General features: G+C 47.1%; 1 protein-coding gene across 1 annotated transcript in view; it reads left to right on the top strand.

Moving 5' to 3' along the window:
- The first annotated feature begins 15,338 nt into the window (after positions 1–15,338).
- Positions 15,339–25,773, top strand: part of NFE2L3 (NFE2 like bZIP transcription factor 3) — a 46,492-nt gene continuing 36,057 nt past the window's right edge. The window contains exon 1 of the mRNA XM_066585711.1: positions 15,339–16,076. Coding sequence (XP_066441808.1) covers positions 15,561–16,076 — 516 coding nt within the window. The 5' untranslated portion in view covers positions 15,339–15,560. The remainder of the gene's footprint in view (positions 16,077–25,773) is intronic.

The following is a 25,773-nucleotide window of genomic DNA, read 5'->3' as shown; positions in this document are numbered from 1 at the left end:
GTAGACAAACTAGAAATAATAATGTCAGAGGAAAACTATGTCATAGCGGGAATAACTGACACCTAGTTGGACAAAAGCTATGATTGGGCAGTGAACTTGCAGGGTTAGTCTGTTCAGAGGGATCATATAAAATCCCAATTCCGGTTCTGGTCATGTGATCGGTTGCTATGCTGACCGCAGGTCCTGGACGTTCATATCCTCAGTACAAGCTGTCCGGAACTGGAGTAGAATGGGGATCAATGGCAGATTATGATTGGGTGACAGCTCCCAGCCTGAGAGTCCAAGGGGGCCTACGGCCGTCCCAATCGCCTCTATTGTAATCCGCACTGCTAAATCTCCAGCTTCAGGTAGAGGAAAGGGTTAAGCAACTTCCTATTCTTCCAGTCTTCTCACCGCCTGTGAGCTCCAATACAGCATAGACAGGGAAAGCTGTGTGTAGTAAGTAATTTAACCTCTACCTCTCCCTGCATCTAAAGAGCATAGCAGCAATGGGGGACCCCATCACTACTGGGGTCAATATAGGGGACACTTTTGTTGCGGTGGTTCTGGGATTGCCACCTTGCTGATAGTCTGGTGCTTGTTTTGGATGTGTTTCTACATCTTCTGGCTCAGTGGGTGTAGTATTAGGTGTAATGTGCTTGGTCGCACCTGTGGGTAATTCTAGGGTTATTTAACCTGGCCTGATACTGAGCTAAGCTGTGGTTGATTCTCAGTCTCTTCTTGACCGGGTTAGCAGTCAGTAGGTTCCTGCTGCTTTGTCTGTTACTTGCTGCATCTAAATCCAAATACTGCATTTGTTTCCTCTGTTATTTTGTTTTTCTGGTTTTGTTTCCTTTCCCCACGTATGGTCAACTAGGGGCCGAGGTACGCGGTTGGGGCCGTCCTTATTGGGGCAATCGCCCTGTTTTCAGGCAGGGCCCTTCTCAGTGTTTGTTTGCATAGGGACAGTGTTTCCCATATTTTTGTTCCATTCTTGTTTTGTTGTTTATTTGTATTTTTGGTAGATCTGCGAGTGACAGATCCAGCGCATCCAGGTTGGACGTCACATAATCAACCGCCATACTTACTCGGTGGGATACTTTCATTTATCTAATATGAATCTCATTGACGCTTTGTCAAACCAGCTGAGGGCGCTTGCACCTGAGGTTGCTGAGGTAATGCAGCAGCAACCCACCCTGGGGGCTTCATGTATGGAGCCGAAACTCAGACTAACTGATCGTTTCTCTGGAGACAGACAGAAATTTGTCTGCTTTAGAGAAGCTTGCAAGCTGTACTTCGTGTTACATCCTGTGTCCTCTGGTGACGAGTTACAGAGGGTTGGCATTGTCATTTCCAGACTCCAGGGGGCTCCACAGATGTGGGCTTTCTCCTTACCTCCCTCCTTTGAAGCTTTGTCCTCTGTGGATCATTTCTTCAATGCCTTAGGGATAATCTATGATGACTCCGATAGGGGGTCACTGGCAGAGGGAAACCTCAGAGCTTTACATTAGGTAGACTCATCCATTGAGGATTTCTGTGCCAAGTTCCGCCATTGGGTGACTGAGACTCAATGGAATGACCCTGCTTTGCGAAGCCAGTTCAAAATGTTATTTTATTATGGAGCTGGTATTAACCTAATCCATCTTGACATGGTCAATTGCTTGGGGTTGGAGGTTAAACCTCTGGATTTACCCATTCCTGTGTCTGCCATTGATGCCTCTCCATTATCACAGAAGTGCTTGAGATTTTGTGCTCTGGATATATGTCTAAAGATCGGATTATTCCATATCAAGAACTTCACTTGATATGTCATGGAATCCCTTCCAATGCATGTAGTCTTAGTCCTACCGTGGTTGCGTTTGCATAATCCTGTGGTGGATTGGGAGAAGGGAGACATCTCTAAATGGAGTCCATACTGTAATTCTGTTTGTATCTCTGTAAGGGTGTCTTCAGTGCAAGTTGAGGAATTACCGGAATATATTGCTGATTTCGCTGATGTTTGTGCTCTGGAGCGGGCAGATAAGTTACCACCTCACAGGGATAGGGGATTGTGCTATTGAACTTGTTCCACACTGCAAACTTCCAAAAAGCCATATGTTCTAACTATGCCCGAGAGACAGTCTATGAAAGTTTATATCCAGGACATTTTGAAAAAGGGGCACATACATCCCCCAAATTCCCCACGGGCCGACAGTTTTTTTTTTTGTCAAGACAAAAGATGGGGGTTTGCGGCCTTGCATTGATTTCAGAGAGCTAAACAAAGTCACCAAGTGTTATCCGTACCCATTGCCTCTCATTCCTGATCTGTTTTTACAGTTGAATGGTGCCTACGTGGGGCATATAATTTGATTTGGATTAAAAGGGGGACGAATGGAAAACCGCCTTTAACAACCCTGAAGAGCATTACGAGAACTTGGTGATGCCGTCTGGTTTAACAAACGCTCATGCGGTTTTCCAGTCCTTCATCAATGAGGTCCTCTATAAATTTATCGGCCGCTTTGTTCTGGTATGCCTTGACGATATTCTTATCTTTTCGTAGTATTTTGATTCACATATTTCTCATATTCGTCAGGTCTTCCAGGCATTGAGCGATAATAATTTGTTTGCAAAAAATGAAAAGTGTGTTTTTCTGTACAACAGATCACATTTCTGGGACACATTATTACCCCGAGGGGGTTCATGATGGATCCAGAGAAGGTCTGGGCAGTACGGGACTGGGTGCTACCAGAGAATGTGAAGGTGCTTCAGAGGTTTCTGGGGTTCGCCAATTATTATCGGAAATTAGGGGATTTTCGGTGGTGGTCAAACTTTTGACGAATATGACAAAGAAAGGTTGCTTCCCTTCTAAATGATCACCAAGGGCATTACAATCTTTTCATGCTTTGAAGAGATGTTTTGCAACGGCTTCGATCCTGGTGCAACCAGACTCCTCCATACCTTTTTCATGGTGGAGGTTCATGCCTCAGAAGTTGGGGCTGGGGCAGTGCTGTCTCAGGGAACTAGTATGTCACAAGACCTTCGTCCTTGTGCATTTTTCTCACGTACATTTTCTATTGCTGAGCAAAATTACAATATTGGTGACAGGGAGCTGTTGGCAATTAAGTGGGCTTTTGAGGAGTGGCGTCATAAGGTTGCGGGTTTTACAACCCACAAGAACCTGATCTACTTAGAGTCAGCTACAAGACTTAACCCAAAAGACTTAAAGGGGTTGTCTCGAGGAAGCAGTGAAATTTTTTTTTTGCCCAGTCCCCCTAATTAAGCATACATTACTAAGCCCCCCTGTAAATGACTTTTCTAGCTGGTTTGTACTTACAGTTCCAGCGTTTCAGCAACTTATAAAAAGTTTCCCCAAGATGGCTGCCGGCTCTTTTCCCGTCGCTTGCTGTAGCCCGACGTGCGCGCTCCCGAGACGCTACCAGCTGTGTCTCCCTGACAACCAGACGCCCCGCAGCCGCCGACCGGACCCCGGGATTGAACGCGGCCGACCAGTCACCCACCGCCAGGCAGCAGGTAACCGGCGCTAGGCCCCGGCTCCCCAGCGGTAGGCCCCGGGGCCCAGCGGTAGGCTCCGGGGCCACAGCGGTAGTCAGTCACGCGTCACCCCCGTCAGTCCGTCACCCATCACTTACCTGGGCGGTTGGGCTGGGCTGGGCGGCTCTGCTGGGCGGCTGGGCGGCTCTGCACCTTCATCTAAGAGAGGATGGTAGCAGAATGGCCGCTCCAGCGCGCTCCCGAGAAGATACAGCTCGTCTGCGCATGCGCAGAAGAGCTGTAGCGGCGAGCACACTGAAGCGGCTCGTGCTCAGAGCAGAAGACCGGACTGCGCAAGCGCGTCTAAGAAAGCAAGCCGCCAGCAAATTTAGATGGAACCATGGAGATGAGGACGCTAGCAACGGAGCAGGTAAGTGGAATAACTTCTGTATGGCTCATATTCAATGCACGATGTATATTACAAAGTGCATTAATATGGCCATACAGAAGTGCTTAACCCCACTTGATTACGCGAGACGACCCCTTTAACCCAAGACAGGTGCAGTGGTCACTGGTTTTTTTCGCGTTTCGACTTTATGGTTACATATCGTCCTGACAGTAAAAATGTTAAGGGCGATGTGCTTTCCAGGAGCTTTGTCCTGGTGGTTTCAGATGAACCTCCTGCATCCACTCTGGTGGAGTTGTAGTGTCAGCAGTTTCACCAGATTTGGAGGAGCATGTCCGTAAGGCACAGGATTTAGCCCCAGCGAGCCTTCCGATGGGAAAGCTTTTTGTCCCTGTTCATTTGAGGCTGCAGGTGCTGACTGAAGTGTTAGCCAGTCATCCGGGGATTAATGATACTCGAAAATTACTCACAAGAACTTTTTGGTGGCCGTCATTACGAGAAGATGTTTTCAGTGTTGTCTCTTCTTATTAAGTTTTGTGCCATAACAAAATCGCCTTGTAATTCCCCTGCCGGGAGGTTGATGCCTTTGCCAATACCACTGAGACCTTGGACTCATTTGTCTATGGACTTTATTACAGATTTGCTGCTTTCTGATGGTAATACTGTCATCTGGGTTGTGATACATAATTTTAGTAAGATCATTTTGTGGCTCTTCCCGGTCTTCCCAATGCTAAAACCTTGTCCAGATTGTTCACTACTTATCTTGTGAGATTGCACGGGTTACCAGCAAATATTGTCTCCGATTGTGGGGTCGAGGTTTGTTTTGAGTTTCTAGCGTTTTGTTTGTTCTCGGTTGGGAATTCAGCTCTCTTTTTTCTCGACATATCACCTAGAAGACTAATGGGAAAACTGAGAGATGTAACCAGAGTCTGGAACAATACTTGCGGTGTTATGTCTCAGAGAATCAGGAGGATTGGTCAGGGTTTTGCCTTTAGCTGAATTCACACTTAACAATAGATCGTTGAAATCTACAGAGATGTCGCCTTTCTTTTATAATTATGGGTTCCATCCATGCTTGGTATGTTTTCTAAGGAGGTGTCAGAGGTACCTGAGGAGAATGAGTTCTTCTCTAACATTGAGGCGGTGTGGGAGGATATTCAGAAGAATCTTCAAACAATGGTTACAAATTTTAAGCAGGTGGCGGATAATAGACATTCTGAGGGGACTAACTTCTTGGTCGGAGACTGGTAGTGGTTGTCAAACAACAGTCTTTTAAGCTAGGTCCATGTTTTATCAGCCCATTCAAAATCATTGGAAAAATTAACCCTGTGTCTTTTCATTTGGAGATTCCTAGTTCGATGAGAATAAATAATGTGCTTCACAAATCTCTGTTAAAGAAGTTTGTTAGCTGATTTGTTGAATGGTTCATCTGTCAGCCCCGGTTGTGGTTGATGGGGATATTTATTTTGAGATAAGTTGCATAGTGGACTCTCGCCTGGTTAGGAGAGCACTACAGTATTTAGTGCATTGGCATGGCTATGGTCCTGAGGAGAGGACATGGGTACCGTCGGCAGATGTCCATGCGGAATGGCTTATGAAACATTTTCACAGACTAACTCCGAATCAACCTGGTCATAAGGATTCTGGGGCCCCTTTTGAAAAGGGAGGTACTGTTGCGGTGGTTCTGGAATTGCCACCTTGCTGATAGTCCCTTGCTGGTTTTGGAGATGTTTCTACATCTTCTGGCTCAGTGCGTGTGGTATTAGGTGTGACGTGCTTGGTCACACCTGTGGGTAATTCTAGGGTTATTTAACCTGGCCTGATACTGAGCTAAACTGCGGTTGATTCTCAGTCTCTCCCTGACTGGGCTAGCAGTTAGTAGGTTCCTGCTGAATCATCTGTTACTTGCTGCAGCTAAAGCTAAGTACTGTATTTGCTTGCTTTGTTATTTTGGTTTTCTGGTTTTGTTACTAGAGATGAGCGAACGTACTCGTCCGAGCTTGATGCTCGGGCGAATATTAGGGTGTTCGGGATGCTCGTTACTCGTAACGAGCACCACGCGATGTTCGGGTTACTTTCACTTTCATCTCTGAGACGTTAGCGCGCTTTTCTGGCCAATTGAAAGACAGGGAAGGCATTACAACTTCCCCCTGTGATGTTCCAGCCCTATACCACCCCCCTGCTGTGAGTGGCTGGGGAGATCAGATGTCACCCGAGTATAAAAGTCGGCCCCTCCCGCGGCTCGCCTCAGATGCGTTGTGAGATAGCTGAGGGACAGTGCTATAGTGTTGGAGCTGCTGTAGGGAGAGCGTTAGGAGTTAGTGTAGGCTTCAAGAACCCCAACGGTCCTTCTTAGGGCCACATTTAACAGTGTGCAGTACTGTGGAGGCTGCTGTTAGCAGTGTTGCACTTTTTTTTTTTTTCCAAATCGGCCGTGCAGAGCATTGCGCCCTGCAGTAATACTCCAGGGACAGAATTGTGTAGGCAGGGCCAGAAGACATATTTTATTGATTGAATATACGCAGTGGGCCTTTCCTTTAAAAAAAAAGGGCAAAAATTCTATTTGGCCTGCAGGCTTGCGCCAATTTATTTCCTGGCTGGGAAATCACCGCTCTGCTGCAGTTAATAACACTGCAGTTCTGTGACACACAGCGGGGCCACACAACACATTTATTAATTGATTGAATATAGTCAGTGGGCCTTTCCTTTTAAAAAAAAAAAGGGCAAAAATTCTATTTGGCCTGCCTCTGACAGTCCTCAGCGTTCTGGGTACGTGTGTGCTGGTTGGAGAAGGTAAAAAAAATCATACGCAGCCAGCTAAGTTTAACAGCAGGCTTGCGCCAATTTATTTCCTGGCTGGGAAATCACCGCTCTGCTGCAGTTAATAGCACTGCAGTTCTGTGACACACAGCAGGGCCACAACACATTATTGATTGAATATAGTCAGTGGGCCTTTCCTTTTAAAAAAAAAAGGGCAAAAAAAATTCTATTTGGCCTGCCTCTGACAGTCCTCAGCGTTCTGGGTACGTGTGTGCTGGGTGGAGAAGGTAAAAAAAATCATACGCAGCCAGCTAAGTTTAACAGCAGGCTTGCGCCAATTTATTTCCTGGCTGGGAAATCACCGCTCTGCTGCAGTTAATAGCACTGCAGTTCTGTGACACACAGCAGGGCCACAACACATTATTGATTGAATATAGTCAGTGGGCCTTTCCTTTTAAAAAAAAAGGGCAAAAATTCTATTTGGCCTGCAGGTTTGCGCCAATTTCTTTCCTGGCTGGGAAATCAAATCACTGGTAATACAGCATGCTGAGGGGTAGGGGTAGGCCTAGAGGACGTTTAAAAAAAAAAAGGGCAAAAATTCTATTTGGCCTGCCTCTGACAGTCCTCAGCGTTCTGGGTACGTGTGTGCTGGGTGGAGAAGGTAAAAAAAATCATACGCAGCCAGCTAAGTTTAACAGCAGGCTTGCGCCAATTTATTTCCTGGCTGGGAAATCACCGCTCTGCTGCAGTTAATAACACTGCAGTTCTGTGACACACAGCGGGGCCACACAACACATTTATTAATTGATTGAATATAGTCAGTGGGCCTTTCCTTTTAAAAAAAAAAAGGGCAAAAATTCTATTTGGCCTGCCTCTGACAGTCCTCAGCGTTCTGGGTACGTGTGTGCTGGTTGGAGAAGGTAAAAAAAATCATACGCAGCCAGCTAAGTTTAACAGCAGGCTTGCGCCAATTTATTTCCTGGCTGGGAAATCACCGCTCTGCTGCAGTTAATAGCACTGCAGTTCTGTGACACACAGCAGGGCCACAACACATTATTGATTGAATATAGTCAGTGGGCCTTTCCTTTTAAAAAAAAAAGGGCAAAAAAAATTCTATTTGGCCTGCCTCTGACAGTCCTCAGCGTTCTGGGTACGTGTGTGCTGGGTGGAGAAGGTAAAAAAAATCATACGCAGCCAGCTAAGTTTAACAGCAGGCTTGCGCCAATTTATTTCCTGGCTGGGAAATCACCGCTCTGCTGCAGTTAATAGCACTGCAGTTCTGTGACACACAGCAGGGCCACAACACATTATTGATTGAATATAGTCAGTGGGCCTTTCCTTTTAAAAAAAAAGGGCAAAAATTCTATTTGGCCTGCAGGTTTGCGCCAATTTCTTTCCTGGCTGGGAAATCAAATCACTGGTAATACAGCATGCTGAGGGGTAGGGGTAGGCCTAGAGGACGTGGACGCGGCCGAGGACGCGTAGGCCCAAGTGAGGGTGTGGGCACAGGCCGAGCTCCTGATCCAGGTGTATCGCAGCCGACTGCTGCGCGATTAGGAGAGAGGCACGTTTCTGGCGTCCCCACATTCATCGCACAATTAATGGGTCCACGCGGGAGACCTTTATTAGAAAATGAGCAGTGTGAGCAGGTCCTGTCGTGGATGGCAGAAAGTGCTTCAAGCAACCTATCATCCACCCACAGTTCTGCGCCGTCCAGTGCTGCAAATCCGAATCCTCTGGCTGCTGCTCCTCCTTCCTCCAGCCTCCTCACTCCACTACAATGACACATGCTCAGGAGCAGGAAGACTCCCAGGAACTGTTCTCGGGCCCCTGCTCAGATTGGGCAGCAGTGGTTCCTCTCCCACCAGAGGAGTTTATCGTCAATGATGCCCAACCATTGGAAAGTTCCCGGGGTCCGGGGGATGAGGCTGGAGACTTCCGGCAACTGTCTCAAGACCTTTCAGTGGGTGAGGAGGACGATGACGATGAGACACAGTTGTCTATCGGTGAGGTAGTAGTAAGGGCAGTAAGTCCGAGGGAGGAGCGCATAGAGGATTCGGAGGAAGAGCAGCAGGACGATGTGGTGACTGACCCCACCTGGTTTGCAACACCTACTCAGGACAGGTCTTCAGAGAGGGAGGCAAGGGCAGCAGCAGGGCAGGTTGCAAGAGGCAGTGTGGTGTCCAGGGGTAGAGGCAGGGCCAGACCGAATAATCCACCAACTGTTTCCCAAAGCGCACCCTCGCACCATGCCACCCTGCAGAGGCCGAGGTGCTCTAAGGTCTGGCAGTTTTTCACAGAGACGCCTGACGACCGACGAACAGTGGTGTGCAAGGTTTGTCGCGCCAAGATCAGCCAGGGAGCAACCACCACCAGCCTCACCACCACCAGCATGTGCAGGCATATGATGGCCAAGCACCCCACAAGGTGGGACGAAGGCCGTTCACCGCCTCCGGTTTGCACCACTGCCTCTCCCCCTGTGCCCCAACCTGCCACTGAGATCCAACCCCCCTCTCAGGACACAGGCACGACCGTCTCCCGGCCTGCACCCACACGCTCACCTCCGCTGTCCTCGGCCCCATCCAGCAATGTCTCTCAGCGCAGCGTCCAGCCGTCGCTAGCGCAACTGTTTGAGTGCAAGCGCAAGTACGCCGCCACGCACCCGCACGCTCAAGCGTTAAACGTGCACATAGCCAAATTGATCAGCCTGGAGATGCTGCCGTATAGGCTTGTGGAAACGGAGGCTTTCAAAAACATGATGGCGGCGGCTGCCCTGCGCTACTCTGTTCCCAGTTGCCACTACTTTTCCCGATGTGCCGTCCCAGCCCTGCATGACCACGTCTCCCGCAACATTGTACGCGCCCTCACCAACGCGGTCACTGGCAAGGTCCACTTAACAACGGTCACGTGGACAAGCACAGGCGGGCAGGGTCACTACATCTCCCTGACGGCACATTGGGTGAATTTAGTGGAGGCTGGGACCGAGTCAGAGCCTGGGACCGCTCACGTCCTACCCACCCCCAGAATTGCGGGCCCCAGCTCGGTGCTGGTATCTGCAGCGGTGAATGCTTCCTCCACTAAACCACCCTCCTCCTCCTCCTCCTACGCAACCTCTGTCTCTCAATCAAGAGGTGTCAGCAGCAGCACGTCGCCAGCAGTCGGTGATGCTGCAATCATTAGCGTCACCATTCCTCTGCTATGCCTCTTGAGAAGTTCCCTGCAAAGCATAAAGGCAGACGCTTTGTGCTCGGAAACGGAGGCGGGGGAAGACAGTATGTCGCTGGATAGTCAGAGCACCCTCATGTCTATATCTCAGCGCGTTTTGGAGGAGGAGGAGGGGGAGGAGCATGAGGAGGAGGGGGAAGAGACAGCTTCGCCCACTGCTGAGGGTACCCATGCTGCTTGCCTGTCATCCATTCAGCGTGTATGGCCTGAGGAGCAGGAGGAGGATCCTGAAAGTGATTTTCCTAGTGAGGACAGCCATGTGTTGCGTACAGGTACCCTGGAACACATGGCTGACTTCATGTTAGGATGCCTTTCTCGTGACCCTCACGTTACACGCATTCTGGCCACTACGGATTACTGGGTGTACACACTGCTCGACCCACGGTATAAGGAGAACCTTTCCACTCTCATACCCGAAGAGGAAAGGGGTTCGAGAGTGATGCTATACCACAGGACCCTGGCGGACAAACTGATCGTAAAATTCCCATCTGACAGCGCTAGTGGCAGAAGGCGCAGTTCCGAGGGCCAGGTAGCAGGGGAGGCGCGGAGATGAGGTAGCATGTACAGCGCAGGCAGGGGAACACTCTTCAAGGCCTTTGACAGCTTTATGGCTCCCCAGCAAGACTGTGTCACCGCTCCCCAGTCAAGGCTGAGTCGGCGGGAGCACTGTAAAAGGATGGTGAGGGAGTACGTAGCCGATCACACGACCGTCCTCCGTGACGCCTCTGCTCCCTACAACTACTGGGTGTCGAAGCTGGACACGTGGCCTGAACTCGCGCTGTATGCCCTGGAGGTGCTTGCTTGTCCTGCGGCTAGCGTCTTGTCAGAGAGGGTGTTTAGTGCGGCTGGGGGAATCATCACGGATAAGCGTACCCGCCTGTCAACTGACAGTGCCGACAGGCTTACACTCATAAAGATGAACAAAGCCTGGATTTCCCCAGACTTCTCTTCTCCACCAGCGGACAGCAGCGGTACCTAAATAATACGTAGTCTGCACCCGCGGATGGAAGCATTGTTCTCTATCACCATAAAAAACGGGGACCTTTTTGCTTCATCAATCTGTGTATAATATTCATCCTCCTCCTCCTGCTCCTCCTCCTGAAACCTCACGTAATCACGCCGAACGGGCAATTTTTCTTAGGCCCACAAGGCTCAGTCATATTACTTTTGTAAACAATGTTTTTACGTTTCAATTCTCATAAAAGCGTTGAAACTTGCACCTGAACCAATTTTTATTTTAACTGGGCTGCCTCCAGGCCTAGTTACAAATTAAGCCACAGTAACCAAAGCGATTAATGGGTTTCACCTGCCCTCTTGGTTGGGCATGGGCAATTTTTCTACAGTGTAATCCTAGTAATTTTTATGGGCTTCGCCTGCACTCATGGTACAGCAAGGTGTGTGGGGTTGGCTTACACTTTTGCTACATAAATGTAACTGGGGCCTTGTCTATACTGCAACTACTGAAATGTGAAAGAGACTGTTATCTCCCTAAACTGCTCCAACGGAAATGTTACTGTGGCCTGTCTTGACTGCTACTACTACTGAAATGGAACTAAGACTGTGCTCCCCCTATACTGCTGCTTCGGAATTGTTACTGGGGCCTGTCTTGACTGCTACTATTACTGAAATGGAACTAATACTGTGCTCCCCCTATACTGCTGCTAGTGATATGTTACTGGGGCCTGTCATGACTGCTACTACTACTCAAATGGAACTAATACTGTGCTCCCCCTATACTGCTGCTTCGGAATTGTTACTGGGGCCTGTCCAGACTGCTACTACTACTGAAATGAAACTAATACTGTGCTCCCCCTATACTGCTGCTAGTGATATGTTACTGGGGCCTGTCCAGACTGCTACTATTACTGAAATGGAACTAATACTGTGCTCCCCCTATACTGCTGCTAGTGATATGTTACTGGGGCCTGTCTCTAATGCTACCGCTGAAATGTTACTAATTCTGGGCTCTGCCTATACCGCTGCTAATGCTATGTCAGTGGGGTGTGGAAACGAAGGCTTCCCAAAGACATGATGGCGGCGAGGCCATTTCCCACCAACGCGGTTACTGTTAAGGTGCATATAACCACGGACACGTGGAGACGACACGTAGTGCCTCAAAAACATCCCCCTCCTCCTCCAACAATGAAAACATTCTTGGCAAATACCTTTGCATTGGTCTGTCTGGTGGCAGTCCAAGAATTTCACCTTTAACGACACAACAAGAGAGCCCCCCCACCATCCCCTTGCCACAGCCCACTTAATCCTGGTCACATTCCGAAAACCAACTAAATAAAACCGCGCTACTAGGTCCGCAGTCGCGACCACATTCCCACTAACGCGGTTACTGTTAAGGTACATATTACCAGTCTGACTGGGGCATGCACTGTGGGCCGAAGCCCACCTGTATTGTATCTGACGTTAGCTCTGCTGAGCAGGGCACTGCAATGGGATACATTTATGTACCGCCGATGGGTTCCAGGGAGCCACCCATGCTGTGGGTCCACAAGGACTTCACATTACGGATTTGTACCTGCCTGTGTCTATGTATTAAAAACCCCAGTGAGACTGGGGCATGCAGTGTGGGCCGAAGACCACCTGCATTTAATCTGACGTTACCTCAGCTGTGCTGGGCACTGCAATGGGATTTGTTTATGTACCGCCGGTGGGTTCCAGGGAGCCATCCATGCTTTGGGTCCACACGGACTTCACATTAGGGAGTTGTACCTGCCTGTGTCTACTTATAAAAAAAAAACCAGTCTGACTGGGGCATGCAGTGTGGGCCGAAGCCCACCCGCGTTTAATCTGACGTTACCTCAGCCGTGCTGGGCAATGCAATGGGATTTATTTATGTAACGCCGGTGGCTTCCTGGGACCCACCCATGCTGTCGGTCCACACGGAGTTGTACCTGCCTGTGTCTACTTATAAAGAACCCCAGTCTGACTGGGGCATGCAGTGTGGGCCGAAGCCCACCTGTATTTAATCTGACGTTGGCTCTACTATCCGGGGCACTGCATTGGAACAAACTACAGGAGCAATACAGCGGTAATGAGACGTGCACAGCTACGCTAGCATTGGAGTCCGCTGTAGGCCCACGATTGCTGAGGGTTTGTGCAGAGGCCTATGTCCTGGGTGCAGTGAAAGTCCGCTTCCAGCCTAGGATTGCTGAATCTGTGGGCCGAGGCCTATGTCGTGGGCGCGGTGCAAGTCTGCCATGTTTGGCCGCTCAGATCAATTTTTTGTTCATGTCTTGGGTTTCCTAGGACCCACCTATGCTGTTGGTGCAAACTTAGTTCCCATTGCGGTGTTTGACCTGTCTGGCACAAAGGCACTGACTGACTTTGGTAGGGGGCAGAGCGCTCACGGCTTTCCCCTTGCAGTGTGGATTGAGCTATGCGACACCTTGACAGAATGAATAGTGTGTGGCACATAGGTTCCCCATTGCTATGCCCACGTTTGCAGCTCCTGACGGAGGTGGCACAGGATTGGAGTTCTCATTGCTTCTGTACAGCATTGTGGGCTATCGCCCCGCCCCTTTTAAAGAGGGTCGCTGCCTTGCCCTGCCAGCCCTCTGCAGTGTGTGCCTCCGGTTCCTCCTCATGGCAGACGCACTTATAAATAGACATGAGGGTGGTGTGGCTATGAGGCCAGCGTGTGGCATGAGGGCAGCTGAAGGCTGCGCAGGGACACTTTGGTGTGCGCTGTGGACACTGGGTCGTGCGGGGGAGTTGGGCAGCATGTAACCCAGGAGAATTGGCAGCGGAGTGTCATGCAGGCAGTGATTGTGCTTTGTTGTAGCTAGTGTGGTGCTTAGCTAAGGTATGCGTTGCTAATGAGGGTTTTTCAGAAGTAAAAGTTGGGGGGGGGGGGCACTCTTGCCGCTATTGTGGCTTAATAGTGGGACCTGTGAACTTGAGATGCAGCCCAACATGTAGCCCCTCGCCTGCCCTATCCGTTGCTGTGTCGTTCCCATCACTTTCTTGAATTGCCCAGATTTTCACACAAGGAAACCTTAGCGAGCATCGGCGATATACAAAAATGCTCGAGTCGCCCATTGACTTCAATGGGGTTCGTTACTTGAAACGAACCCTCGAGCATCACGGGAAGTTCGACTCGAGTAACGAGCACCCGAGCATTTTGGTGCTCGCTCATCTCTAGTCTAGGGACACATGGCAAGAACATTGTTCTTCTTCTTAACAAGTCACTGGTCAGACCACACATAGAATATTGTGTACAAAATGGTGGTTGAGGGGCGACCTAATAACTATGTGTGTGTATATATATATATATATATATATATATATATATATATCAGGGGACAATGCAGAGATCTCTCCCATCATCTAGTTAAACCCAGGACTGTGACTGTAACAAGGGGGCGCCCTCTACATTTAGAGGAAAGAAGGTTTCTACACCAACATAGAAGGGGGTTCTTTACTGTAAGAGCAGTGAGACTATGGAGCTCTTTGCCTGAGGACTAGGTGATGGCGAATTCAATAAATGTAAGAGGGCCTGGATGACTTTCTTGAGCGTTACAATATTACATGTTATAGTCACTAATGTCTTCAGAATGCAGGAGAAAACAAAAAAACTCAAAAGCAGATCCGTGCTCTTATTGCAATAGAATGGTGTAGAGTGAACGTATTAAAGTCACTTACATCTGAGAGAGCCTTCTCCGTGAAGACTCCCAAATACGTCCAGAAAGCCTTTAGTCAAATTCCACCTTGGCAGAGGGATCCATGAAAAATCCAGGGGTGAGGACATATAGTAATGTATTAAACATAAAATATATAACAAAACAACATGTATGCTGGGAGTAGTAGTGTTGTCCCCCTGTCACATGTATGGTACATCATAATGCTGGGAGTAGTAGTACTGTCCTTCTATCACATGAATGCTACATCAGTATGCTGGGAGTAGTAGTACTGTCCCCCTGTCACATGCATGCTACATAAGTATAATGGGACTAGTAGTACTGTCCCCCTGTCACGTGTATGGTACATCAGTATGCTGGTAGTAGTAGTACTGTCCTCCTGTGACATGTATTGTACATCAGTATGCTGGGAGTAGTAGTACTGTCTCCCTGTCACATGTATGGTACATCAGTATAATGGGAGTAGTAGTGCTGTCCTCATGTGAAATGTATAGTACAACAGTATGCTGGGAGTATTAGTGCTGTCTTCATGTGACATGTTGGGTACATCAGCATGCTGGGAGTAGTAGTACTGTCCCTGTGTCACATGTATAGTACATTAGTATACTGCGAGTAGTAGTGCTGTCCCCCTGTCATATTGTTCTCATGTTATACTTATGGTACATCAGTATGATGGGAGTAGTAGTGCTGTCCTCACGTGACATGTATGGTACATCAGTATGCTGGGAGTAGTAGCACTGTCCCCCTGTCACATGGTGTGCTCACACCTTCTTCCCCCTCCTCCTCCTCAGCTCCTCCCCCCATGGCACTGCCCACCGCCCTGCCGGCCTGCCTGCCTGTGGGAAGTGCAGCTATGCCCGGCATTGTCAGTGGGTTTGTGCATTGATGCCTTTGTGTCTGGCAGCAGTGGAGCAGCCGGCGGGCTCTTTTGTCTTCTTCCCAGTTTGGGGGTACCTGCTGCCCATCTTGTGCCCCTGCCTGGTTATGCCCACTGCCTGTGCCCAGACTGAACGGTACTAGAGGGGAGCTGGGAAGTTTCCTCGTCCTCTTGGCCCGGCAGGGATACAATGAAGGATCTGAAGAAGTATATGACAGAAGGTCTGCTGCAGTTCGCCATCCTGCTGAGCCTGGTCGGGGTGAGGGTGGATTTGGACTCTTACCTGCCGCCCATCAGGGAGATCATCCTGGGCACCAGCTCTGCCTACTCTCAAATCCCCTTTCACAGTTTGAGGGACACTTGGGAGGGGTCCAGTCTGCACCCCAAGAGTCCGGACCTGGACTCCTTCTTCACTGCCAGGAGGCTGCTGGACGAGGTGAGGGCGCTGGGGGACACACGAGTGCCCAGGACTGAGGTCAGTGCCTGGCTGGTACACACAGAACCTGCGGATGCTGCTGACACTGGCACGGTCAGTGCCCTGCACAGTGCAGGCTCCAATGAGGAGGGCACAGATACCCCAAGCAACAGTGAAGGCCCAAGCCAGCCACCTGCAAGGAGCAGCAGCCTACAGACAAGCCATGCCACCCCCTCCCAGCCACACATTGGCACAGGTGCCACCTCCACCCCTGGAGACTATACCAAAGAGGTAACTAAGGGCAGGAATCATTGATTTTTATGGATGGGTAAAAGATTAAGATGATATCTGGTCAACTCATATGTAGAAAGATTTGTCGCATGGCATCTGCCTAAGGTGCCATGTCCAGTACATGTGACTGTGCCAGGTTTTTTTCTTGATGTGATGCTTCTGTCATGTATGTGCACAAGGTCATGCAATGTGTGTCCACAAAACCCCAAATGCAGGTGGACAAGTAACCCCTGATGTGACCAGATAATGTATTGTCACTTGATGGAAGTTCTAAGTGGTTACATTGTATCATCTCATGTTTATTTAGTCACAGAACAAATATGGAGGCATCATGTGTGTTTCTGTTGCATCGAGCACCACGCCCTGCCCAGATTTTCTTTCTCTCTCCTTATTATAATATATGGAAGGAGCACAATACCTTCTCATCTTCCTCCTCTGACATATTATCCCCTTTGTGTTTAGAGCTGTTGATACAATAACATAATAATGGTGTTTGTAAATAGAACAGTGGATTGTTACATTGTAGCAGGGTGGTTTGTGGTTTGCACATCCTACCACTTTGGGTGTAGATCTTTATGTGAAGTAGAAGGTTCAGTTTTTCAAGTTGTTGCATCACTTGTCAAACTTTAAGATAACCTTTAGAAATCTTTGGCAGGATAATTAAGATTTCTGCTAGTGTCTTTCTGTTTTACAATAAGTCTGTCTGTGTCTATACTTGGGGGGGTGAATAAAGGGGTGCATTGCAGGTCTGTATACATGTACATGAGAGACACCTGAGAATTGTAACCTGCAAAGTCAATGATTATTAGAAATTTAGAGGAAAAAATGTGCAGGACATCCCAAAAAGAAAATCACCGACTCTGGTAGTGTTGTGGAGACCAGAGAGATAGAGAACATGGTATAGTAGGTGCTGCCGGCCTAGTATGCTGGTAGACCGTTGAGAAGCCCGGGTACACTATCAGCATGACCCAATAGTGAATAGCAATTCATGAAGGAGTGGATTTCCCAATGTATTTAGAAGTTTTATTAGAAACCAGCCAATAACGTGTTTTGAGGTTCGCAGACCTCTTCCTCAGATAGCTAGATGAACATATAAGGAGTATGTTTAGCATCTTGGTTCACAGGGAAGAAAAACTGCCTGTCTATTGCCTCTGCTTTGGGAACCACTTTATCTGACCTACCATGGTATCCACAGTTTTTCTTGTCTGTGGCCCTGAAATGCTGAACATATTCCTTTGATGTTCACTCAGCTATCTGATGAAGAGGTCTGCGAACCTCGAAACGCACTAAGCTGATTTCCAATAGCTTCTCTGGTTCTAAATATTTTGTGAAATACACTCCTTTGTGAATTACTGTCCACTAAAGGGTCGCGCCAGTGTTCCTAGCCTTTGTACCATCATTGGCATCAATGATTTATAGGAGACAGATGGCATATTAAAGATGCTCTAGGATTGTCCTGATCTGGTGGGTTCTGAGAATGCCCAGTCAACAGCCACCCAAGCCTGAATTCAGAGATGCTGTACACTGCATCCACTTACCACCTAAAATGCATAGTTTGGTAAGTAAGTACAGAAGAGTACAGTGCCACTTGGATATCTCAGCAGTCCCAATGAAAGTGAATGGAGTGCTGACTGCGCATGCTTGGAAAGCGCTCCATTCAGAGTGATATCACTGATGGCGAAAAAGTGACCCCAGCAGTTATAGGAGAATGGCACATGGGAGTCCTGTTATCAAGACCAGCGGGGGTCTCCGCAATAAGACCCCTACCAATCAGCAAGTTATTTGCTATCCTGTGGATATGGGATAATTTGTTATTCTGGTAAAACCCCTTTACTATGCACTTCACTGGAATAAGATGCACTGAATTTATTGAGAGCTGCACATCTCTTAAGAAATTTGGTACATCTTGGGTTGTCTGTGCACCAGAAAATGATTCCCATAATTTTCTTTGCCATTTTCTAGAGTAATACATAAAGGAGTTGTCCAGTTGTATACGGTTGGCAGAGTATCTGCAAGATAGCTCATCAATGGTAGATTGGCAGGTATCCACTACCCAGGACTTTCATTGATCAGCTGTTTTCTGGACTGGTGTGCTGAGCTGATCTCTACAGGAAGCAGACAGCTCTGTTCCTGCCGTAGTGACCAGGTTTGGTATTACAGGAAAAGTTCTTATTCAAGTGAATGGCATGTAATACCAAGCTTGGCTACTGCATTGATAAAGGAGCTGTTTGCTTCCTTCATATAGAAGCTCAGTGCAGCAGTCCAGAAAACCACTGATCAGAGGGGCTCTCAGGCAGCGAACTGCTTCTGATCTACTAAGGATAGGCCATCAATAGTTTACAGCTGGACAACTCCTTAAATAAATGTGCCTGTCTGATGATGGTCCTGCCCCTTCACGATGAACCTCCCTATTTTCTAACTAGGGAGAGTGCGGCAAAATGTGCAACTTTTTTGTTAGAAAACTGGCGCTACTCGCTTGATAAATCCCCCTATATGTGCTGTTTCCATATAGCAATGTATTATTTGCTACATATAATGTGTCTTGGGAAGAATACTTCTATAATACAATACACAATGGAACGTGCTACCGTTTATCTTCTTCAGAAGCATACACAGGTACAGTATGGCCCAATAGATTTCTATGGGTCTTCCATTACAGATCTTTAAAGGGGTTTTCCTGGATTACCTCTTATATTTTTATTAGTACTTCATTGCAAAGGTAGATTGCTTTGTAATTTACCTCCTCTACAAATTTTTTACCTTTCTGGTGCCCCTAAAGTGACCCCTTTTTCTGACTTGCTCTTTTGATGTAGATCATGTGCAGTTCATTGGACACATGATCTATGCTTGCCTGAATCCAGCCTAATGTACATGTCATCACTAATGACATCACATATGTAGGTTGGCTGTAGCTCTGCAGTTGCTTGCTGAATAGAGACCACATGAATGCTGTACCTATACCGGCATTAAGTAGCTTATGGGCAAGTACAACGAAGTCTGTAGAGCAGATTCAAGGCTTTGCGGGTAAGGTGGATCGGAGCGCACTACTGGAAGTCCGAGTAGATAGGCAGCAGCACCTGACAGGTGTATGGGGTGCATAAATGCCAAAGAAACACAGGAATTGTGAGTCACATATCTTTTCTTACATGGCTTCACTTTTTATACTCCCGGGCAACCCCTTTACGGTACTGTTGTACCTTGACACCACCGGAAGCTAGGGCTTTGACAGGAGGAACACCCCTGTCACGCCCCTAGCTCCCGATTGGTAGATTTCTCAACGCTGCTAGCAGCAGCGTGGCATTGATTTTTGCCTGGCCTGGAGGGTTAGGGCAAGGGTTCGTTTTCGTGTTAGGCTTACATTATATGTAAGCTTAACAGGAAAAGTCACCGTAACCCACCAGGGCGTGCAAAATTGAATGCAGGCGCTGCTGCTATGACCTGTGGCTCTCCTGCTGCCGGATCTCCTCCTGCCACCGTGTCTTGTCCAGTCGCCAATGCTGGCTGTGCTCCTGCCGCAGCCTGTCCTCATGCCGCCAACGGTGCTGCCTCTCCTCCTGCTGCCGCCTCTCCTCATGCCACACACGTCCCCAGCCAATCAGAAGCTGGGGGCATGACTGCATCTCTATAGTGGTGTATTATGTCTCCATCCATAATACAGCACTTCCAGTGGTGACATAATACAACATTACCCCCCTTTACTAAGGCTTGAGGCTTTACCGTAAGCGACAATGAAGAGCTACAACATAGATCCACTCATGGTCTGCAGGACTCAATAGACATGAAAATCTTCCCCTGACATTAAACTCATCAGCAGGGCACCCTTTCAACAAAAAGGGGTAGTCCAAATTGAACTACTCTTGCACCATGGACCATTTTGTCTTCTGTGATATTGTGCAGGCCCAACCCCCATGATGGAAGTAGGCAGTTCATGGCAGTTCTTCCAGTGTTTTTTTTTCTAAGATGCTGGAGCCAGATATTAGCATAGAGAATTTAATGGGACTAGAGGACCATTTATACGTATCGATTGTTGCGCAAAATTCATTCAAACGAACTAAAATGTGTGATAATCGTTACATCTACATAGAAAAGCCATCGTATGCTATTCATTTACTTTTCATTTGTCGCTCAGTTTCAACCAGCATAAATGCAGCAAGCTCTGTCCACCCAAAAATGGGAAGATGTGCAGCCGACCAATGATAGTTGTACCCCCATACTTCAGGTAGTCTGCCAGTGTAGACAGAAGGAATGAACACTGATCAATGTGCTTATTTTCAGTCAGAAACGCTCTTTTCTCCTTAGGGAGAGCAACTATATACTATAAACTAAGTGAGGAGACTCAAATGGCCACGCACGCTCCTCTGGGTAATATGCAAATAAGGGAGATGGAATAAATCCTCCACAGTGCCACCTATTGAAAGGCAGCATTCCTTCGAGTCAAAGTGGGACTTTTTATACAAGTCTTGCTACAATGACTGGGAATCAAAAGCAAAGCCAGACTCCATGTACATACAGCTGTTTCCGGGTTATTGCCCATCATCAGTGTACAGTAGGAGTCATTGTAGCAAGACTTGTATAAAAAGTCCCACTTTGACTCGAAGGAATGCTGCCTTTCAATAGGTGGCACTGTGGAGGATTTATTCCATCTCCCTTATTTGCATATTACCCAGAGGAGCGTGCGTGGCCATTTGAGTCTCCTCACTTAGTTTATAGTATATAGTTGCTCTCCCTAAGGAGAAAAGAGCGTTTCTGACCCCTGTCCCAGGCCTCTCACTAGCAAAAGCCAGACTCCTACTGTACACTGATGATGGGCAATAACCCGGAAACAGCTGTATGTACATGGAGTCTGGCTTTGCTTTTGATTCCCAGTCATTGTAGCAAGACTTGTATAAAAAGTCCCACTTTGACTTGAAGGAATGCTGCCTTTCAATAGGGGGCACTGTGGAGGATTTATTCCATCTCCCTTATTTGCATATTTTCAGTCAGCGCTGCTAAGATTGCGCGCGTGAAACCCTCTTAAACTGCGGCCAAATTCCTCTGGTAGTAGTTTATGTCCACTGAGAATAAAAAGATCAGGCATACTGAAATCCAGCAGTCTGATCCTTAGTATCCTAGCATCTTCTTTCGGAGAGAGTCGGGACCCCACCATACGCCAGTCTCACCAAATCAGCGTGTCCGGTCTACATTAATATAATTTGTATAGCCACCTTTTATTCTTATGTCTTTCCCATGTTGCAGCATGGACCATAAAAATGTAGCATTCCAAGCGCTATACCAGTGTACCAATACCAATGCCATGTAAGGATTGGTAAGTATGAATCCGTCTTTCCCTGTGTTTCTCATAAGCCGTTTGAAGAAGTGCCTCCATGGTAATAGTGTGGCTTCCATTGCTTTTTTCCCTGTTCTATTGGTAAAAAATACAACATTACAGCAAAACATTTTGGCCCGTATCCTAGAATTTGTGCACTCTCATGAATGGGATTGTAAGAGCCTAGTTGGCTTGGATTATATTTTCAGTGATGACATGTCAGAGTGGACAGTGGCAGAATGTGCAGGAACGCATCCCATTAATGAGGGGAATGCTAACACCCAGTTGTCAACTTCTTCATACATTTACTTGATGAATAGCAGAGGAACGGCATGATGTAGAGTTCTAAGAGGCTCTAGAATGGTTCTTTTATAGGTAAAGGCCCATTTAGACACAACGATTATCGCTCAAAATTCGCTCAAAAGCCGTCGTTGCGTGTAAATGTGACCGTCTTTCAGTTTTCTGCTGAACAATGGATTTCAGTTCAGCATGAAATCCATCGTTCAGCAGAACAGCTGATAAGACGGACCATGCTGTGTTCTGCCCGGGGAGTGCTGAGAACAGCTGATTGCATTGTCTCAGCTGTAATCAGCGTGGCAGAACAAAGGGGGATGTATTCAGTGAACAGTGGTCTGTTCTCTGACTGCAGCTCACACGCTACTAATTGGTACTAATAGACATTAGTACCAAGTAGTAGTTTATGCAAAAAGCCATCTTTTGAGTATCATCTTTGTGTCTAAATGGGCCTTTAAGCACAGATTGGAGAGCTGATCATTGTCCCAGCAGTTCTAAAACTTCCCTAAATGTTTGGAATTCCAAGGCATGAGATCTACCAGGTACGGTGGTACTTATTGGAACCGTCTCTGTGCTTACTTGGAAGTGTAACTTCAGCCAAGGGAATTTCCACAAAAGGTAATTTGGTTTCCCTTTCAGTTAGGAAAGTGTAATAGTGAAAGTTATGGCAAGTCTGCAATTTGCTTTCTGATTGACCTAACTAAACAATCCCAAGGCTACATTCACACTGGCGAGTACATTATCAGGCAGAGAAACTCAGACCGATATCATACTTGGCGATGTGCAGCGTTTTGCGTTCCGTACGTTTCATACGCGTGAAAGGATTGCAAGTGTTTCCTATTGTTTTCAATGGGAAACATCACATCGCACTTGCACATCACATGGCAAGCTAGTGCCATGCAATAGCTGTTTAGGTCCGACTGATTATTGTTCACTCCTTTGAATGATTTTTGAACGACAGTCGTTCCGTCTAAAAGTACCCTAAGGCCGGCTTCAAACGTGCGAGAAAATCGCGCAAGATTTGTGCGTTGTGAAACACATAAATCTTGCACTAATAAGAACCCCATTCTTTTGAATAGGGTCATACACATGAGCGATTTTTCTCCTGCATGGCACCACAATGCGGGAAACAAATCGCGGTATGTCCTATCATGCTTCATGCTCTCACGTCGCAGCCCCATTTCTTCCAATGGAGCCGGCGGCAGCATCGCCCCACATGCAGAGTGCATGTGCTGCAAGATCTCACATTGAAAACAACTGCCTTCTTCCGAAGTGATGCAGGGCTGTTTTCCCATGAAGATGCCTCACATCCCCGGGGATTTCACATGGACAGCGAGTGCAATATGGGGGCAGGATTCACAGCCCATGCCGCGCTCACCCCTGTGAAGCTGACCTAAAGGTGGCTCTACACATTAGATACAAGTAAGCTGATGGTGAAACAAACATCTTTCTGGGAACATTCTTTCAAAGAAAGTTCTATTGTCTGACAGTCGGAGAAAAATTTCCAACTTGGCAGACTTCTGTCCAGACGATGACTGCCGGTCACTGATTGGCTAAAATGATCGTTCATTGTTACAGTTCACCTGACCAGCAATCGTTTTGGCTGAAATCATTAATTTTTATCAACTTGAAGGCTCATTTACATGAACCAAACATTGGCCCACTATATTGATCACCGAAAGACAAAGTACGTCGATTGGCATTCTTTCGCTACTCTTTAGACATAGCAGAAAGCAGGCTCTATGGGGATGAACCATTGTTAATACAGTCATTCTATCCCCATAGAGCTGTCATTGGCCGGGTCTACATCTGCCTGTTTACACAGAGAGATATACAGCTGACCAGTATTTTTATGCACTTATCAAACAGCAGATCAGTTGTTTGCTCGTACGTCCACTGATCTTTTGCACATTTACATGGACCAACTATTGGGACAATAAGTGTTGCAAAAACTGGTTTATTGGCTTTTACCTTTCTTAAAGGGCTCTTACACTTTTCTGCATCTCCCCTTGTAGCTATACTATTCGGTCTCCTCTGGGTGTAGCCTGCACACCAGTGACTATACCTCTACATGAAGTATAGCAACATTTGTGTAGTGCTATAATCTCTGCTAATATATGGATGTAGTTACATAAGATGTATCCAATATAAACCAAATTTCTAATATCTGAGAGTCCACAAAGATCCATACACAATGGTCTCTAACTTAAAGGGCCAGTCTGGGGAAAACACATTATTTTTTCATCTCTGCACCTCTCACCAGATAGCTTGTCACACTCTGGATATCTCCTGTGTTTATTGCAGTCACTTCCAAGCAGTGCAGCCTCCTGTCTGATACTTATCAGGCACCATCGTTATGCTGAGATTTCTACTATAGCTATTCTATGCTATCAATCCCATGATGCATCAGCACAGCATTAGATGAAGAACTGGAGACTGTACAATCGGTGCTGCAGGGAAAACACTGCCGTTACCTTCTGTATTTACCTCAATAAAATACAGAGCACAGGTATGCAGTAAGGAGGATGAGCTGTGATCTCCTCTATTATAACTGTGTGACGAGAGCTGTGTAATCATCAGTAACTCTGATAAGACGGTCTGCATCCCCCTCTAAGCACTTTTTGTGGTAAGGACCATCACACATATTATGCTGACTGAGAAACTGACTAGTTTGAGAACACATAAACCCAAGTAAATCTGATCAGAATTGAGATCACATGACCACCTGAGTAAAAGGAGGCCAGGAGTTACAGATAGGAATAACTAGCCAAGGTAATACTAGCCAACTGATCTATACTGGGGGATGGCTACATAATGAGTGAAAAAAAAATTATCAAAGTGGCCCTTTAACTTCTGAACCTTTTTGTATGCCTCATGAGACAACAGGAGTGTCTGGATCTACCAATGTATTCAATGCAGAGGATAGTTGTGCACTGCAAAGTGGTAAAAAAACTTTGGTTATTGATATGGCTTAGAAGCACAGATTGCATTGGGGATATATAGAAAGTACAGTATTGGTGAAACTTAGTAATTAATGCTATATATACTTGAATCATGTGCATAGTTTGATATTTTTCTGTAATTTTTGTGGTGCTGCAAGTTCAGAGCTCAGTGTTTCAGGACTCATGTTCAGAGCTTAGTGGAAGTGGTTTCCTGTTAAGTATATATTCTCTCCTCTTCCCTTCTGTTAAAGGTGTATTCTCATCTTATGGCATAGCCACAGGATATCCCATTCACTTCTATCGGAATTAGCCAAGCGCACATTCTTGAATGTTTCCATGGCTGCCATAGAATGGAATAGAGAGCTCCACACACATGCATGGCTACCTCTCTATTTACTCTTCACCTAGCAAGAATACCCCTTTAATACCCTAGCATGTGCCCCCAACCTCACTGTCAAGGCCGAGTAAGCTTTGAGTTCTGTGAGAAAATGCAGCTCCATAGTCTCCTTAGGGATATCTAACGTGTTTGGAGTGAATAACTCTGACTTGTATTGACTACAGATGTCTCTACAGTGTGTAGGAACAGGTTAGCAAGAAGTAATACCTGACTGGAGAATTGGACTACAGCAGCTGTACTGACCTCTATATAAGTATGCATAGGAGCTGTACACACAGAATGAACTGATATTTTTATATTAAGACCTTTTGCAAAGTGTCCTTCAATTTCTTTCAACATTCTTGCTTGCCAGGCCTGGATTCATAGGAAGTTTGCAATGTCTAAAGTCCAGGGCAGTATAAATCCAAGTCAACTTGTCCTTCTGACCCACTTTAGTGGATGTGGACCTGCTGTGTTACACACTGGTTTGACATTGGGCCACATCCCAAAGAGATACCTGAGGAAGACCTGTCTTCACCCATTCACCCCAACAGTCGGGACCTGGACTTCCCTGCGGGGTCCCTAGGTTGTTACACTGGAAGAGGTCCCAGTTATGTTGCAGCTAACGCTACAGTAGACCAGGGTACGACACCGGAGCATGTGAACGGAGGCATAGTCAGGGAAATATGGATCAAGGCAGGCAGCATAACTTCAGAACAAAGGACAGGTCAGAGGTCAGGGTACACAGAGCGGGTTCAACATGGTACAACGGCCAGGAGT

Source organism: Eleutherodactylus coqui, chromosome 12 (genome assembly GCF_035609145.1).
Source record: "Eleutherodactylus coqui strain aEleCoq1 chromosome 12, aEleCoq1.hap1, whole genome shotgun sequence".
NCBI classification, from domain to species: domain Eukaryota; kingdom Metazoa; phylum Chordata; class Amphibia; order Anura; family Eleutherodactylidae; genus Eleutherodactylus; species Eleutherodactylus coqui.
This window is presented reverse-complemented; position numbering and strand designations above follow the sequence as displayed.